Here is a 19,316-nt window from a genome sequence, read left to right as displayed (position 1 = left end):
ACTGTGTGAGTGGGTGGCACTTTCATTTTGATGAGCAAGAGGAGGATGCCACAGGACTTATTCTGCTGAACTGTCGATAATGTGGGTGCTGAAAGTTCAGGGGAAGCCGTCCTGAAGCCAAACTGTGGGCTGAATGCTACGTTATCATTTGTAAATTTAGGGGAACCCCTCCTTCGTAAATACTGCACTTTGAGTCCCTCATGACTCACTGGTGGTTATAAAGTAGAAGAGAGCAGGTGTGAGGGGGCAGGGTATCCCCATGGGGGATCCTCACACTTGGGGTTTAAGGGAGCTCCTGAGGTCTCTTAGAACCTTTGACCTTTAGATTGTTTCCAGTTTTCTTGTGATTTGTCTCTGTGGGGGCGATTTTGATTTCTAGATTTTAAAAGTGCATAGAAAGTCTTGGTGTATTCAGACATCAGTGTAAAGTCAAATAGATATGATAAACACATTGCCACATACACCTGCATTGTTAGTTGGGTAACGTAATTGAGTAACATACGATTCCACTCTAAACTTAGCTGTCTATTGTGATTAGTATGCAAGTTTCTTTCTTTTTTCATTCTTTCTTTCTTTGCTCTGCTTGTTTTCTTAAAGGTTGACAAAGTTTATCAACAATAGCAATAATCATCACATTCTTAGCCTAAAAATATTTAGGCAGTATATGAAATTATATTTTGTTGATAGAAATTATATTTTAAAATTATACAAATCATTATCGACTAGTTTTTAACTAGTTTCTAATATGTAAAAGATTACATATTGTAACTGTAAAATGTAACTTTTTTTTAATGTTGTATTTTTATTTTTAGATAGATGTTTTACAGAAATAACAACTTTCATATAACATAAATTTCTGACATGACTTAAGAAAGCAATTCATTTTATATTGCATAACATCTCAAGTTGATTTTGTTTGAGAGAGTAGAGCAGGGGTTTTCAAACTTTTTGATGCCATGGACCCCCAAATCTGATGGTCCCCTTGCGAGGGACACCCTTCCTAAAATATAAAGCCAGCTATATATTCCATGTATAAAGACCCATTTATACTGCATGAGATAAGTAGTAAGCATGATAAAGACATGTTGTTTTCAAAATTAAATAATCAGCTTTTATATTTTCATTGTGCTAACCCCAGCAAATGAAGCATATATAGTTTTTTTTAATATTATCAGGAAAATATTTACTTTTATTAAGTTGACAGTGTATGTGTTTTAAACCCACTATTGGAATGTATATAAAACCGAAGAGAAATATTTTAAATTAAAATGTATTTGTATAGTGCTTTTCACATTAAATACTATTCCAAAGCAGCTTTGCAGAAAATATTGTCTTTCAACCCCCAGCAATCAAGCTAAAGGCAACAGTGGCAATATGCAGATTTGTTTTGATTTTTTGCTGTTAAAAACAATGCCTGTCAATGCAAAAAATAAATAAATAATAATAATGATTAACCCTTAAATGAATTCCTCAAGTCTTTAGTGACCAGGGACCTCATTCCATCCCCTTTACCTCGTCCTGTTTTGGGTTATGGCCCATACCTCTTTACAATTCCTCAAAGTTTCTCTTGAATAGTGTAACAATAATAAAATAAATAATTATTAATAAAAAAAATATAAATAAAAAAATAAATGCCAAAATAAAATAAAATAAATAAAATAAAAAAATGTGTATACCAAAAGCCCGGAGATATGTAAAAGTGTTGCGATATAAATATGCGCATCCATAAATCATAGTTGAGAAAATGCATATGTGCAGCTTATGTGTTATGTGTAGCTCAATATGAATTTAACAGTAATAATGCAGGTATGTAATAATGTTTGGTGAAACACCCATGCATTTAAAGGAATATTTTGGGTTCAATACAAGTTAAGCTCAATAGACAGCATTTGTGGCATAATATTTATTACCGCAAAAATGCATTTTTCATTTATTTTTCTTAAAAAAAATAAAAAAACCACAAATCTGGGTCATAGTGAGGCACTTACAATGGAAGTGAATGGGGCCAATCCGTAAACGGTAAAATACTCACCATTTCAAAAGTATAGACACAAAATGTAAACAGTATGTGAGTTGACGTGATTTTAGTGTGATAAAAACGCATACTAACCTTTTCTTTGTAACGTTATAGCCAATTTTACAACTTCTTTGCTATGACGATGTGAAAAACCCCCTAAAATGACAGTAATCGTTAAAGCATGTTCACTGTTAATATCTGTTGGAGATGTCAGGTATTAGTCCGATTAGATGTGGTGGGCAGGAGCGCGGCGAGACCCGTCACGCGAGTAGTGCAGAGAGGAGAACAGTGAAGTGGTGAATGGCAATCTGTCGCTGAACTTAAGCGCTCTGCTGTCAGCCAGCGACGTGGGAGTCGCGCGCAAAGCACACCGGCGCGAGTGGAAGTCTTGAACTCGCCAACTCCGCAAAGAGGGACACAAGTTGGGACGCATGAACTGCTAATCACTCGTTACCGGCGCTACGCTTCGGGTAATATGCCTGCCATCAAAAAGGAGAGACTGGATGGAGAAGACATGGCATTAGCCGCCTTCAACCAGCCCGAATATCTGGCCCCTTTAAATGCCACTGCTATCCCCGTGGTGACCCCTCATCCGCCGCCGTACGACCATATTTTCGCCCATCATCACCGCGCGTACTTGGGGCTTCAGGACAGCGCGCTGCATCAACAGCACCTTCACCATCACCCGGACGACTTCATGCTGGAGAGGTTCTCCTCTATCCCGGACTTTCAGCCGTTTTTCGACAACGGGGAACCTTGTATCGAAGTGGAATGCGGGGAAAACAAAGCACTATTGTACATTAACAAACTGTGCCAGGGCAGCAAAGGGCCCTCCATCAAATACCGGGGTGAGTGGCTCACCCCAAACGAGTTCCAGTTTGTCAGTGGAAGAGAGACAGCTAAAGACTGGAAACGGAGCATAAGGCACAAAGGTAAGTCGGGACAAAACCATGTGCTGCCTTTACTGGTCATGAATGGACATTATGTTTGAACGATATGGAATGCTATTTTTTATTTGTTGCGTTGTTCTTTACAGTGTTTTGTAAATAAAAGGGGTACTACTTTAGTGATAACGAGATATAGCGAACACTTTTTCCTGAATGTCGAACGCCACATTCTAAATATTCTCGATATTAGATATTCTAAAAACGTATCGACCTAAAACTTACCTTAAAACACTCAAACTGAAATATATGTCAACATAAAGTTGTTTTTGTAACGAAGTGGAGTAGATACAGCGGCACAGTATCAACCGTTGATACGGTTTGATTTTATTTGTAACATTTCTGAGGTAAAAACACAAGTTCCGAACGTGTTACATCATGTGAATAACGGCTTTTATTTATTTATTTATTTTGTAATGTTTACATGGTCCGTTTTTGTAAGGTTGCTTGAGTTTACTTTCGCGGGTGTCAAGTCTCCTTTCTGACGACAGTTTATTTTCGTTAACAGACTCATTTTGGACTCGTGTACTCAGTTAACTCTGTGCCAGTAAAGAATGATGTAGTTTCTGTGTATCGCTTTTGGTCACTTGCATGAGAGGATATTTTTTAAGTCTTTTTTTTGTTTTTGTTTTTTTTGGACATGGCGATATTGTCCCGCCGAGTGTCGTGTTGTGGACGGATGAGTTTGACAGATGTATGAATGACCGGTAGAGCTGTGGAAGTAGTCATTACTGAAGAGGTGTATTTGGCGCATATTGCACTTTTTGGATGATAATCTGCAAGAACGTCCATTACTGAAGGACTCGTTTGAAAAACTTTGAATTTTGACATTTTCTTCTCTTTCTGTCTTTTGTCAGGGTATTAGATTCTTCTATAAGGTACTTTTCGCATGTGTGCATACATTCTCCAGGAGTTTTAAAAGCTGTATTTCTGTATTTTTAGGGAAAAGTCTAAAGACGCTTATGTCCAAAGGAATCTTACAGGTACATCCTCCAATCTGTGACTGCCCTGGCTGTAGAATTTCATCTCCTGTGGTAAGTGTTCAATTCAGTATGGTCCACATTACTTATTATTATGGATGGTGTGCACTGATTTTGTGTATTTTAAACATGTCAATAATTTGTTATTTATCAATCTGCCACTTTAAGTCGATTATTCAAATGCTCTATGCAGTGCATTACAGGATGACAGAGTTTGCAGGCTAAAAATGTCACACATATAAAGCATGTGAAAGTTACTCAATGGAAAGTCAAGCAGTGCATGACTGCCTGCTGCATATGAATTATGCGGTTTGATGCTTTTCTCTGAATTATATTAAAGCTGTTCAGAAAGACAGTGACTTGCTGTTTCGCGCTGTCACGGTTGTTTCTCGGAAAGTAAATAAGGACCAAGTACAAGGAAATGTGAAATGTTTGGAATTGTTTGTTTTGGCTGCAATGTAAGGTCATAGATTGTCTGTAGTAGATGTTCAAGCAAAATATGCCTCATGCTTCTTATTTTCACTTTTCCAGGGATGCTTCATCGATCATGTAGACGACAAATCTAATTCAGTGTCTATGAAGATCAGAAAGAAATTGGGAGTTGTTGAAAAATTAATCCTTACTAGAGGGCATTTTTGTGGCATTTTTGGTCTGTTTCTTTGGCTTGCGTATGACAGGGCAAAGTCACGGACAGGGATCATGTCCTAAGTTAATCAGTAATATTATTAGCTGATATATGGACTTTCATGTCACTTTATTACCACTCTACAGCATCTCCCACCTCTAACAGAAAAATCAGCATTGTGCATTGTGTGTGTGTGTGTGTGTGCACCAAGCGGGCTATTGGTTGTCTGGTTGCTGAATTTGTCCACACAGGTGCTCTGTTTTTATCTAAACTGTGCGTGTCTGTTGCCACCTCTAACAGTTAATCTGGAGGGGAAGGGTGTAAGAAGCTTACTGAGCTACTGAACCTAGCTACCGGTGATTACCAAGGCAGCCGCATGCAAAGTGAAGACACTTCAGATAAGCTGGAGGTGTTTGAGGGATGCAGGTAAATTACTGAGGAGGGCCTGAGCCATAGGGGATAAAAACCTAATGGCTTAGTTGTTTGGGGCACTTATAGTACCTCTCTCTGTGGGCATTAGAATCTCATGGAAGCTGATTTTGGAGATGAAGTAAAGGAGGGTTGTCACTGGTTGCGTCTGATGAATGTCTTATCATTCACAAAGTGAAAGGGTTATCCAGTGTACTGTGCTGCCTTATCATCTGTTAATGCTGCGATGAATCAAACCCTAACTTAATTTTTTTTCCATTTAATTTGTTTAACTGCTATCTGGGATCAGATTATTTAGAATTACACATAAACTCTTCGGAACTTTGAATGTTTTACTTTGAAAACATTAAAATTTTAAATGCTGTGACTTGATCTGCCATGTTTCAGATTTGACTGCTTTGCAAGGAGGATTTGTAATTGATCTTCTGTTTGCACTATTTAGGTAACCTTTATTGCCCTTTGACTATCACTAGACAAGAAAAGTATTAATACATCATATATGATGTTTAAAAAATAACTTACCCCAAAAGTAATTCTGTCATCATTCAATCACCCTCATGTTGTTCCAGACTTGTATGACTTATGTGGAACACAATAGGACATGTTAATTGCATTTTTTTTTCTCCATACATTGAAATTGAATGGTGGCTGAGGCTAGCATTCGGGTCATACAGCTTTGGAACAGCTTGAGGGTGCATAAATGATGACGTCGTTTTCATTTTTGGATGAACTATCCCTTTAAAGCTGAAATTTGTAATTTCTGCACCACTGAATGGAATTGCGAAAATAAACCTTGTTTTCTAACAGCCGTCCAAATACACCCCTTGTCTGACAATTATCAAACAAACCAATAGTCCCACCCCAAACTCACGCCATTGGTTGAGTCCATGTTGTTGTGTTGGGTTGGACAGGTTGCTCAAAACAAACAGAGGAATTTTTTTAGCACCACAAAGACACCATGTTTACAGTTTTTGAGAAAATAATACAAATGGCTTACTTATAGTTCCTTTACATAATAAAGGAATAGTTCACTCAAAAATTAAAATTCTTTCATCATTTACTCACCCTCATGCCATCCCAGATGTGACTTACTTTCTTTCTTCTGCTGAACATAAACAAAGATTTTTAGAAGAATATTACAGCTCTGTTGGTCCATACAATGCAAGTGAATGGTGACCAGACATTTGAAGCTCCAAAACATAAGGCTACATAAAAGTAATCCATATGACTTCAGTGGTTAAATTCATGTCTTCAGAAGTGATATGATGTGTTGGTGAGAAACAGATAAATATTTAAGTCCTTTTTTATCATAACTCTCCACTTTCACTTTCAAAATGTGAAAGTGAAAGTTGAGATTTATAGTAAAAAGGACTTAAATATTGATCTGTTTCTTACCCACACCTCTCAAACTTTACCAATTACATGCTGTTTTAAAAGGAAAGAACCGTCTGATCTGAAAATTTGATAAAGTGGATACATATATAAGCTCGAGAACTTCACAGATCTTCTTCAGTGTGTCTAATATCAACATGTAGAGAGCCAGATGACTAGCACACATATCAGAAGCTGAACTAAAACAACTGATAATTTTGCTCTCTTTGTTTTTTCTGACTTCTTCGCGGTTTATTATCATGCAGTAACACAATGACAGTGATTGATGTATGATGTCAAGATATCAGAGACACTCCCCTCCAAATCCGAAATCCTAAGTGTTAAAGGAATAGTTCTCATCATTTACTCACCCTCATACCATCCCGGATGTGAATTACTTTCTTTCTTCAGCAGAACACAAATTAAGATTTTTAGAAGAATTTTTCAGCTCTGTAGGCCTTTGCAATGCAAGTGAAAGGGTGCCAATATTTTGAAGCTCCAAAAATCACAAGTCAGCATAAAAGTAATAAAAAACTTCAGTGGTTAAATCAAAGTCTTCAGAAGCAATTTGATAGGTGTGGGTGAGATAGACATTATTCATGCAAAAGCCCACTACTGAGCAGGGAAAAATGGACTTCAATATTGATCTGTTTCTCACCCACACCTATCATATCACTTCTGAAGATATGGATTTAAGCACAGGAGTCTTATGGATTACTTTTATGGTGCCTTTATGTGATTTTTGGAGTGTAAAAATTTTGGCACCCATTCACTTGCATTATGTGGACCAACAGAGCTGAGATTTTCTTCTAAAAATCTTAATTTGTGTTCTGCAGAAGAAAGAAAGTCATACACATCTGGGATGGGATGAGGGTGATTAAATGATGAGAGATTTTTCATTTTTGGGTGAACTATCCCTTTAACAGGAGATGCATTTAAGTGACCAGGTGTAAACAGCGATGTGTCTTGCCTGACCACATGTGATTGGATCACCCAAACGCATCTTAATACTAGGTGTAAACAGTGCCTTAAATTCTGTGTGTAAAACATACGGGTCAGGAGTTCATTCATTTGTTATTATAGCCTAGTACTCTCTTTATGTAGCCATGGAGGAGCTCTGTAGAATGCTAATGACTGTTGTCAAACAGGTCTTCCATTGGTTGGACAAACAGATAGTCCCACCCCCAAACTCATGCCATTGATCATATCACTTTTGCCATATCGTGCCGCGCAAACAAACAGAATAAAACAGAAAGCGTCACAGAGCCACAGTGTTTACAGGAAACTTCTGTGAAATTAACTTTTCAATGGCTTACTTATCTCTGCACTTTAAACTGAGATAGAAGAAAGAATTTTAACATTGAAAAAATGACAAACATAATTTTTAAGGGCCAGGCAGGTTTCTAACCAGACAAACACTTACAGTACACACACACTTTCTCATAAAAGTGCTCATACTTTCACACAATACACTACATAAATCTTCACACGTATTAATGTTTCTGTATGAGAGAAATACTGAACATTAAGAATACAATTAACACCCCTGTATTAGATAGTGCACTTACGTTTTTTAATGTACAGTCAAAAACTCACACGTTCATGTTTTCAAATAGAAGAATTCTTCCAAAGTGAACTTAAAAGGCTGATATGCACCTTGTGTCTTATGTTTCTTATGGCATCCTTTGATTTCAGTACATTAGTAAAATAATACATTTGTTTGCATTGAAGGGAAGAGCTCAAAATAATTACCACAGAGTATATAAAGTTTTATTTCTGACATTTTGACCTACCAAGACTTTGAATCATTCTAAAGAGCTCAGTACCATCTTTCACCTCTCATTACTCTGTAACCACATCTTCAGCAGCTTTTTACCCCTAATCAGAGGCAGGACATGGTGAAATGTCTATCAAGTTATCCATCTTGGCTCCACTCCGAGTTCATGAGTTCATCACAACAGTTAGCTTAGGAGTTATATGCAGGCTGTGGACTGTTGTGAGGTTCTTTATAACCTTCCTCTAACAGATCATATTTAGATATGCCCTAATGCAGAGTGCTTGATATCATTGAACCATTGTTTGTATGTTTCAGTGTGGACTGATAGATGTTCACGTGTTGGTCCCTTTAAGTGTCAGAGCCACTCAGCTGGCCTGGCTGTTGTCTCCCAGGAGAAATGTGCTTCCTTTCCCCTGTTTTTTCAGCGGAACTAGTGGAGGCTGGCAGGAAATTACGCTCCGCTCCGTCTCGTAAATATCTCTTCGAATCAGGGCTTCCCCCCACTGCGTACTGGGTCATTATAAAAAGTTGTCAGTGGGGGGTTGGGAATACGGCTGGTTAAAAAACATGGAGGATAGTGATGTTGCAGTCTAAACATTTCAGAGTTGGTCCTTCAAAGAGAACAATCTTAGCTGTTGTTGATGTATTCATTGTACAGCTAACAACCCGCAGAAGTTACCCAAATATACTAAATAGGTCCACTGCGTAGTTAGAGTGGGGGGAAAATTTGATGCTTCAAAGAATTTTACCTCACAATACAGTATCAATATTCTCATGCCAAGAATTAATATTTTTAGTAAAATATTTTTGAGGAAAAAGGAGAGTGACCACCATTCTGAGAACATGTGTGAGAGGACAAAATATACTGTAGCATTAAAGGAATATTCCAAGTCCAATACAAGTTAAGCTCAATCGACAGCATTTGTGGCATAATATTGATTACCACAAAAATACATTTCGACCTTCCTTTTCTTTAAAAAAGACAAATCTGTGTCACATTGAGGCACTTAGATGGAAGTGAATGTGGTCAAAACATTAAAATGTTAAAATACTCACTGTTTCAAAAGTATAGCCTGAAGATGTAAACAATATGCATGTTAACAATAACATGATTTTAGTGTGATAAAATTGCTAACTAACATTTGCTGTGTAAAGTTATAGCCAATTTTTACCACTCATTGCCATGAAGATGTGATTCAACAAACCCTAAAATCCTAAAATGACCGTAAAAATTACATGAGTTTTAACAGAATTAATATAAGTGCTTTTACAAAATTATAAGCTTCACATTTCTGCCTTTAAACTGTCCAAAAATTGGCTCCATTCACTTCCATTGTAAGTGCCTCACTGTACCCTAAATCTTTGCCTTTAAAAAAAAAAAAGGGACGATTCGAAATACTTTTTTAAATACTTGTAATCATCATGCCACAAATGCTGTCAATTGAGCTTAACTCGTATTGAGCCCAGAATATAAGTCAACATACAGTCAATTATTACTATTCGATCAAAATCCAAAGTCTGAATGAGCTAACAAAATAATTGTGCAAAGCACCGATGAACAATGCAGATAAAAGTGAGTAAAACATCAGTTTTCAATAACTACACATTAAACATAGAAATCGCAATATTATCGTATCGTCCGGTCCATGCTGATTCCCAACCCTACTGTATAGTGAGTTGGCCAGGGAGGATATATTAACATTTACTTTACTTGCCACTTTTCTATTCCACATATTCCAGATCTACTAAACTAAATGCATGATGACATGATAGTGCGTTTGTAAAAACTGTTCGTTTACTAAGTAATTTAGGTGTTGTTTGTTCGATTTAAATTCACTGTCGGCAGTGTACTTAGACTGTAATATTTTTGCTATAGAGTGTGTGGTATTAGCTGAGGTTTGTCAGCGTTGGCAAACGCACATTTGGCAAAGCGTTGCTGGAGGGCTGGGTACGGGCAGGAATGGGGGCTGACGCCACACAGTCTCACAACAGCTCCCTCACTGTGGGGGGTTAGACTGAATGTGTGCGTGTGTGTGTATATGCCATAGGAGGGTTTGTGTAGTGGTGTGTTTGTATCCCTCATGGAACCGAGGCTATGCTGCTATGGCAACGGCAGGATCCCTCATCAGGACAGAAGCGAACAGCCAGGCAGACTCTGCAGTGTGTTGCATTCATGAATTACAGCAAATTAGAGCCCACCAGAAAAACGCACCAAACACACAACAGGCATTTTCCGTTTATTTTATTAGCCATTTTCGCTTCAAACTGTGATTTAGCTGCCGCAGAGATAAACGTTTTGAAGAGCACTAACAATTTTTTCCTAAAAACAAACAGGTGAGACATTAGTTTCTAATTTAGTTTGTGTAGCTCTAAAACCATCAAAAATCCTTAAGATCATGTAGAGAAATTAATCAGGAAATGTACAATCACTAAAGCTGGTGGAGTCAGTTAGGGGAACATGGTGCAGGAAAGGTTTACAGGCAGGTGGGGGAAGGGTGTGTGTGTGTGTGTTTGTGTGTATATATATATACTGGTATCAGAGCTTGGTGTGTCTATGTGGGTGTTGGTGGGAAAGGTACACGGCTTATCTATCAGCTCATGCAGCTGATCATTACAAAGCCACTAGGGCTATATAAGAATACACGCTTTCCTCCCAAATGTCACTTTTTACATACAGTACAACTGACCCTGTTCTACTGTCAGCTAAACAAATACACTTTGAAACACTCACTGTCTCAGGTTAATCCAGCATATATTTTTCCAGCATAAGTTATTTTTTTTAAATAATAAATTATAAATGATAAAAGGGCTATTTGCATTTATTCATTTAGCTGTCACTTTTATCCAAGGCGACTTACAAATTTAACATTAAGCAGTGTCCTGTATTGTGACATGCTTTACACCTTCTAAAACTACAGAATTTTTCAAATTCTTGCATAAGTATTATTAAGGATGAATGGGAATTGTAAGGAATTTTACGATCCTGGTTGCGGTTCTGATTGCTCTTAACGATTATAATTCCTTAACGCTTCCATTTGAAATTCTTACTTATGAGGAAGAAATAGGCCTATTTGGAAATAAATGCAATTTTAATTGCATTTACTGCCCTCAGCAGTCTATTGCCAAATGATGAGATCATTTCAGATTTTACTGTAAACCCTAAAGTTGTCATTACGAAACATATCAAGTTGTCTTAATTAGGTATTACTTGAAATGTCAAGTTTTGGGCTCATAACTCAAATATTTGAGTTCATTAAACTTATTTGTTTTAAAAATCCATAGACTTTAGATTTTAATTGTTAAAAGTGCTGTAAGCGATTTTAGCCGTGCTAAAGGTATATATGCATTTATGTGGAGAAATACGTTTATTTAATGACTGACCTAGAATCAGTTATCATCTTTACTTGAGCTTTGCTATTGTTTGATCTAAAATGTAATCAATTCAATTCAAATTATTAACAGTAGAAACAACAATATTTAAATAGCAAGTCTGAGTTAAGTCTACTTGCATCTTAACTCAACTTAAATATTTAAGTTCACTCTACTTGAACATCAAGTTAATTGAACTGAAATACTCAAGTTTTGAGAGACCCCCATTACTTAGTGGAATTAATTGAGGGAACGAGTTTACTCAATCAGATGAGTGTGATAGACTTATTAGGGTTTTCAGATATAATGAATCAGAGAAAAATTTAGTAAAATTTTTGCAAAAGGAGTGTTTTTAAATGACTTTTTGTGATTAACATTTTTATTGATTCATACAGTAAATATAAATAAAGAAAAGCAAAAGGTATATACATAAAATTAACATTTAACCCCCATTATTACCCCTCCCCATCCCAATCCCCAACCCCGTCCTGACCCTCAACAAACATCCCTGTGGACACACATGAGTATATACACACAAAAATACAAAAAACAATCAAACAAACAAAAAAATATTTAAATAATAATCACACAAATTTATACCTATACCTCTCCACTGCCCCTCCCCAAGAGCCCTCCAAAAACTCCAGATAGTTGCCCCATTTCCCAACAAACAAATCCAAGTTACCTAGTCTTCTAAATGACTTCCTCAAAAGCCGCCACCATCCCCATCACCGTGCACCACGCCTGAAATGGGGTGCTCCAGCCGACCTCCATCCCCTTAAAACAATTTGTCTGCCGATCATTACACTGGCCAGAACCCAGTTTCTTAAATGTTTATTCCCCACACCGCCTCATCGCACAAAACACAGAGTCTGGGGCAAAACGAAATCCGAGTACCCAATACGTCACACATAAAACTCTGAACCTTCAACCAGAATTCTTGGATCTTAACACACCACCAAAAAACATGGGTTGTGTCTCAATCTTCTGAATGACATCGCTAGCAGGTGGGTGTGTCTTTAAGACCAAGCCTATACAATCTAGATGGGGTCCAATATTATCGATGTAAATGATATTATCGGCTGATATTAGCCTTTCACCGATATATCGGTATTAGCGTATATTTTACCAATTTTTAGAATTTGTTGACAATGTATAATAATAATGTCAAATATTATTTGATAAAAATATTTGTTTAAGAAAACAGACTTCTGAGTACCTTTGCATAGTCATATCGGTGCAAAATCGGTGCACAATCCACATAGAAAATGTCTGTTTTCATTCCAGCTCAGAAATTAGCTATATCGGTCACCATATCAGTAATCGGTGAATTTTCCCCCTCTAAAATCGGTATCATATCGGTCTCAAAAATCCCATATCGGTAGGGCTCTAAGGCGGACTTGACGTTTTTTTAGAATCCTAGCCCATACTCCCTCTTCCAATACCAAGTTTAAATCTTTTTCCCATAATCTCTTGATAGAAATTAAAGCTCCATCCCCCAGACTCTGAATTAGCAGGGAGTAATACACTGATGCCTCATGTCCTTTTCCAAAAGCAGTAATTACCATTCCCAGAGTATCTGCCACTTTAGGGGGGTGTATGCCACTCCCAAAAATAGTACAGAGCAGGTGGCACAGCTGTAAATACCTAAAAAACTGAGATCTGGGAATCCCAAAATGTTGAACCAAATTTTCAAAAGATCTAAACACTCCACTATCATATATGTCACCGAGTGTATTAACCTACCTCACAGTCCCCTCTTACCAGCAGAAAGGGGACTTATTAATACATAATTTTGGGTTCAGCCATATGCTCGAGGCAACATTTAAATAAATGTCAGAATTAAACACTCTGGACACTTTTGTCCATACCGAGTGCAAATGCGAGATAACGGGGTATAACTTAACTTCTCCGGTTAGTTTAATAGAAAGGCTTTGCAATGGCAAAATAGGGTCAAGAACTTCCTGGTCAATACAAAACCAGGGAGGGGCTCTCTCAGGTGAAAGCGACCAATGAGCCAAATGTCTGAGACCGAATGTATAATAATAAAACAAAATCTTGTGTAGACCTAGTCCACCTTTGTCAATCGGCCTATGCAACTTACTGAAATATAATCTGGGACATTTACCATTCCAAATGAAGAACTTCGCTATGCTATCAAATAGCTTGAAATAAGAAAGGGGGACATCTATAGGGAGAGACTGTAGCAGGTAGTTGAATTTTGGAATACAATTCCATGTTTTAACATTAACCTTCCCAATCATAGATAAATGTAATGAAGCCCACCTGCCCACATCGCTCGAAAACCTTTTTATTAAAGGGTCAAAATTAACTAACTAATTAACTAACTAAGGAATTAATAATTCTGTGGAGGCAAGGCATAGATCTAGTAGGGTCAGAGATTAGTAATGAAATATCATCTGCATAAAGAAAAAGCTTATGCGCCACACAAATCATCCTCCTTTCTTATCGCAGCTGCTAATGGTTCCAGAGCAAGACAAAACAATAATGGGGAAAGAGGCCAACCATGCCGGGTGCCCCTATCCAGAGTAAAATAATCTGAAATTAATCCTGTCTTTTGTACTGCTGCTACCGGGTGTCTATAAAGTAACAATCCAACCAATAAAAGTATTCCCAAACCCATACATTTCCAAAACCTTAAAAAGATAATCCCCTAAAATAATCTACCATATCAAAAGCCTTTTCGGCGTCAAGTGAGATGGCAACGACCGGAGTCTGATCATTCGCCACTGACCACATGATTTTGATGAAACTCCTAATGTTATCAGAAGAGCTACGTCCCAGAATAAACACCACCTGATCTATATGTATAAGAGATGTCATAACCTTACTTAATCAGTTAGCCCAAATTTTTTACAATATTTTAGTATCTAGCTGGATCATGGAAATTGGACGGTAACTCAAACACTCGCTTGGATCTTTGTCCTTCAGACAAATCAGACTGATCCGGGCTTGTGTCATGGTTGGTGGAAGCTTTCCATTCTTTAATGATTCCATATAAACTTCTAGCAAAAGTGGAGCCAATTCTGTAGCATAAGATCTAAAAAACTCAGCAGCAAAGCCATCTGGCGCCAGAGCCTTGCCTGTAGGCAAGGCCTTAATTACCTCGCCAAGCTCCTCCAAAATGTTTTGCTCAGTCGTCAGTTTATGGAGTTCTAATGGTTCCACAAAGTTACTAATATCCTCATCAGTAGACGAAGACATGGATCTATAGAGATCAAGATTATTAATATCAATGGCCGAGGTAAATATTTCACCACCAGCAGATTTCACTGAGGGAACGGCAGAAAAATACTCTCTCTGTTTTATATATCTAGCAAGAAGTTATCCTGCCTTGTGCCCCGACTCAAAGTATGACTGTCTTGCCCTGAATAGCCAAAACTCCTCCTTCCAGTGTTATATCTGTATTTCAATCGGGACAATTCTCTGAGGCCATCAGACGATATTTGGGGCTTTAGCTCTGCCTCTGCACTTTTAATATTCCCTTCCAGCTCCACGAGTTCTCGTGCTTTGGATTTTTTGGTGTATGAGGCATACTGTATGATCCGGCCCCTTAGAACCCCCTTAAGTACCTCCCAAGCCACACCCACAGAGGATACTGAGGACCAGTTGGTCTCCGTATAAACATTGATTTCAGCCTTTAACATTTTTTGGAATTCAGGATTTTGGAAAAGGGATACATTGAAGCGCCAACTATATGATTTCCTTTTCTCCATATGTGGCAGCATCTCTAAACTCACCAGGGCCTGATCTGAGACTAAAATGTTTCCAATTGAGCAATCAACAAAAATGAGGGTCTTAGATATATAAAAAAAATCTATTCTAGAATAAATCTTAAGGACTGATGAAAAAAATATGTAGTCCCTACCAGATGGGATCAGAAGTCTCCAAATATCTGTAAGACCAAGATTTTTGCACATCCTATGAAGCATCAGTGTTGCTCTAGGGGGCTTGCACACTTTTGCTTCACTATGATCAAAGACTGAGTCCATCAAAAGATTAAAGTCTCCTCCCAATATTATATCATGAGGGATGCCAGCGGCTTGCAACATCCATTCAAGATCTATTAAAAGCCCTGATCATCAACGTTAGGTGCGTAAATATCAGCCAAAATAAGACTTTGCACCTGAATTTCTGGTAAAACAATAAGGACTCTTCCTAATTTATCTTTAATCTGTTTAAAACATTTGAATTGTAGATGCTTACTTATCAGTGTAATGACTTCCCTGCTTTTACTTGAGCCAGCACTAAAGAAAACATGTCCACCCCATATCATCCCAAATTTTTCAGCTTCCTGCGGGGAAAGATGCATTTCCTATAGAAAAACTATATCATATTTCTTACGCTTAAGAAGAGAAATAACCTTCCTTCTTTTTATGGGGTGCCCCAACCCATTCACATTCCACGTGGAGAGAGACAATCTGCTCATATTAACATTTTAAATATTGACATATGAGAAAAAATAGATTGTGTGTTAAAAACAAAATTATAAAGACCACATTCCAACATTAGTGCGACAAGAAAAACGTGCGGATTAACCCTGCGCATGACAGCACCAACTGGCGTCCATCTCTTGAAACTCAAACAGTCCATGCACGCCTACGAGAGCCCCAGCGACAACTTTCCAGCCGGATTGCTTCTAAAGTCCGGTGTTTCTATACGAATTTTGTGAGACAGAGTTACACAACAACAGATAATCTATAACACAAACTCCAGCCAATAGGTGGAATAAACACAAAGAACATGTAGATTCATCCACATAACTGTCCGAAGGTGTGTTATTCCACAAAACAATCTCCAGCCACTAGGCAGAACCAGCACAAAAAGAAACAAAAAAGGTGCTCAGTTCCTTGAACAGTCAAGTGAGTTCAGTGAGTCGGTCCATTCGGCTACAACGTGAGTACCACAAAATAACTTACTCCATTGACTTTATGAAGGACATCGCTTGCTGGGGACATGTAAATGTTTTATGGCCAGCACAAACAAAACAAAACAAAAACAAAAGGGGCCCTCAGTTTCCTCGGACAGTCAAACGAATGTTCAGTGAGCCGGCCCATTCGGCTGCTACATGAGTGCAACAAATTACCTAATCACTCCAATGTCTTGCAAGAAATACTCCACAAAACATACTCAAGCCAATAGGAGGCATAAGCACAAAGAATGTGCAGATTCATCCACTCAACAGTCCCGAAGGAGTGTTACTCCACAAAACAAACTCCAGCCACTAGGCAAAACCAGCACAAAAAGAAACAAAAAAGGTGCTCAGTTCCTCGAACAGTCAAGTTGAATGTTCAGTGAGTCGGTCCATTTGGCTACAACGTGAGTACCACAAAATAAATTACTCCATTGACTTTATGAAGGACATCGCTTGCTGGGGACATGTAAATGTTTTACGGCCATCCTTAGCATCTATTCTCAATTTGGCCAGGAACATCAGTGCAAAAGCGACCTTCCATTGATGTAAGAGTTTCTTGCATTCCTTGAATCGATCATGTTTCTCTCTTGTCGAATTCGCAAAGTCTGGAAAAAAGAAAATGCTGTGGTTATTCCAAAAAAGCCTTCCTTTTACTCCTCGCCTTGCGCAACACAAGATCTTTATTGGATGATCTCAGAAATTTGGACAGAATTGATCAGGGCCTCTCTCCCTCAGCGGATCGCCGAGCCGGAACCCTGTGAGCTCGCTCAAGTTCCAGCTTATGGCCTGTTATGTCAAGCAGATTCGGAAAAAGCCCATCCACGAATTTCACCATATCCTAACCCGCTTCGGCTTCAGGAATTCCGATGATTTGGACGTTATTCCACCGGTTACGGTTCTCCATATCCTCCAATTTCTCACAGACGCACTCCAAATCCACCTTGGTCGCTAGCGGATTAGCAGCTAGTCCCTTCTCCGATGACTCCAGATAATCAATCCGTTTGTTGACATCCCCCTCTCTCGTGAATTTTGTCTCCATGGCAGTGATCGATCGACGTATTACAGCAAGATCTTCCAAGTCAGCAACGACCTTCATCAGCATTGCCAATATGTTCAACATTTCTCACTGAATTTTCCGCACTTCCCCGACCAAACTCGATTTGTGTATGGCCTTCTCAGGGGTATCAGCTTGAGAATGTAAGTGTCTTTTTTTCTTTGATTTTCTCCCTTTTTCTCCCCAATTTCGAATGCCCAATTCCCAATGCGCTCTAAGTCCTCGTGGTGGCGTAGTGCCTCGCCTCACTCTGGGTGGCGGTCTCTGCGTCTGAGACCATCAATCCGCGCATCTTATCATGTGGCATGTTTAGCGCATTACCGCGGAGACATAGCATGTGTGTAGGCTTCACGCAATTCTCCGCGGCATCCACGCACAACCCTCTACGCGCCCCACCGAGAGCGAGAACCTCATTATAGTGACCACGAGGAGGTTACCCCATGTGACTCTACCCTCCCTAGCAACTGGGCCAATTTAGTTGCTTAGGAGACCTGGCTGGAGTCACTCAGCACACCCTGGATTCAAACTTGCGACTCCAGGGATGGTAATCAGCGTCTTTACTCGCTGAGCTACCCAGGCTCCCGCTAAGTGTCTTTTAATGTCTATATATGAAGTTCAATGGAAAGGAGGAGGAGAGAACCAGCTTAACAATATAAATAATAGTTTAATGATTAACTTAAACAAAAACACAAACACATGCCGGGCAGCTGCCCATAACTCTCTCTCTCTCGAACCGCTGTCTCTGGTCGCCTTTATCCCTCTCGAGGTTGATCAGCCTGATTAGGGACCAGGTGTGCAGAATTACGGCCTGGCCCCGCCCTCCGCCCTGCCACAGTCTCCAGAGCCTGAGATTTTTGAATTCTTTGACATATTGTCCTCCTAGAACAGTTATGAAACAGAGTGTATCGAATCTCACCGGTTTATACCATTAAAAGTGTTAAAACTAGCAAAGTGCGCAGAGCTCGCCGTTCACACATCCGAACCATGCATGGTGTCACGTGACCTCCTTTTAAATTATTTTTTAAAGATTTTTTAGAGGCATGCAATCCAATAATTAAAATTCTAAATCAATTTGTGCTAACATATTTTATTCATTCAATTTTTAAAATATAAAAATCCATTGATTACAACAAAACTCGTAAACTTTAACTACACATTGTCATATGATCAACCAGTCAGTAACTGCACTGCCTGATTTAAGTCTAGGAGGCTTGAATAAAACATTACATAACACTGTAACAGTTCTTGGTTTATTTCAAAGTTGGACTTCTAGGTCAGTGAGATTAATTTAGGAACTTCTCTGACTAAAGTGTTTTTGATTTACTAAAAAGAACCGGCTCATAAGAGTCTTTCTTTCGGGAAAGGCATTACACTGACTGCGCTGTGTGTTTCGCGCTATGGATTCTAGAAAAGTACAAAAAAGCTAAATGTTGTATATGTGAGGAAATTTTAACCTGAAATTGCAATGTTAATAAAACATACATGCCCATGTAAAGGGCCTTTTACAATGACACATCCTTGTTCTAAAAATTCTAGACACAGCGCCACAATTAGAGCAGAATGCAGGTCTTGAGATGGGTTTTTAACAGTTAAAGTTCTTTTTAACTCAACACAGTCTACAAAACGTGCCGCTCCTGTGCAAGATGCTGAAATAACTGAGACACGGCACAACGGTCAAAGACATCTGTCTAGCACATGCTTACATAGGAAAACAAGTGAAAAACAGGATGTCCGGACACAGAAACATGGTGTGAACAGCCCCTCACTTATCAATTACCCATTATTATTAATACAGTAAAGCAGTAAAGTTGGAG

The 19,316-nt window shown here is 38.6% G+C and overlaps 1 protein-coding gene across 4 annotated transcripts in view; it reads left to right on the top strand.

The window, feature by feature from the left end:
• Positions 1-2,257: 2,257 nt before the first annotated feature.
• samd11 (sterile alpha motif domain containing 11) overlaps positions 2,258-19,316 on the top strand; it is a 124,293-nt gene continuing 107,234 nt past the window's right edge. Inside the window, exons 1-2 of one of the 4 annotated variants that reach the window (XM_051662998.1) lie at positions 2,258-2,949; positions 3,904-3,995. In XM_051662998.1, the coding sequence (XP_051518958.1) occupies positions 2,493-2,949; positions 3,904-3,995 (549 nt within the window). In that variant the 5' untranslated portion in view covers positions 2,258-2,492. Of the gene's footprint in view, positions 2,950-3,000; positions 3,820-3,903; positions 3,996-19,316 lie in introns of those variants that run through there. The other 3 variants (XM_051662997.1, XM_051663000.1, XM_051662999.1) reach the window with 3 other exon arrangements.

This window comes from Myxocyprinus asiaticus, chromosome 29 (assembly GCF_019703515.2).
Source record: "Myxocyprinus asiaticus isolate MX2 ecotype Aquarium Trade chromosome 29, UBuf_Myxa_2, whole genome shotgun sequence".
NCBI classification, from domain to species: Eukaryota; Metazoa; Chordata; class Actinopteri; order Cypriniformes; family Catostomidae; genus Myxocyprinus; species Myxocyprinus asiaticus.
Note: the sequence above shows the minus strand (reverse complement) of the source record. Positions and strands in the feature narration are given on the sequence as shown.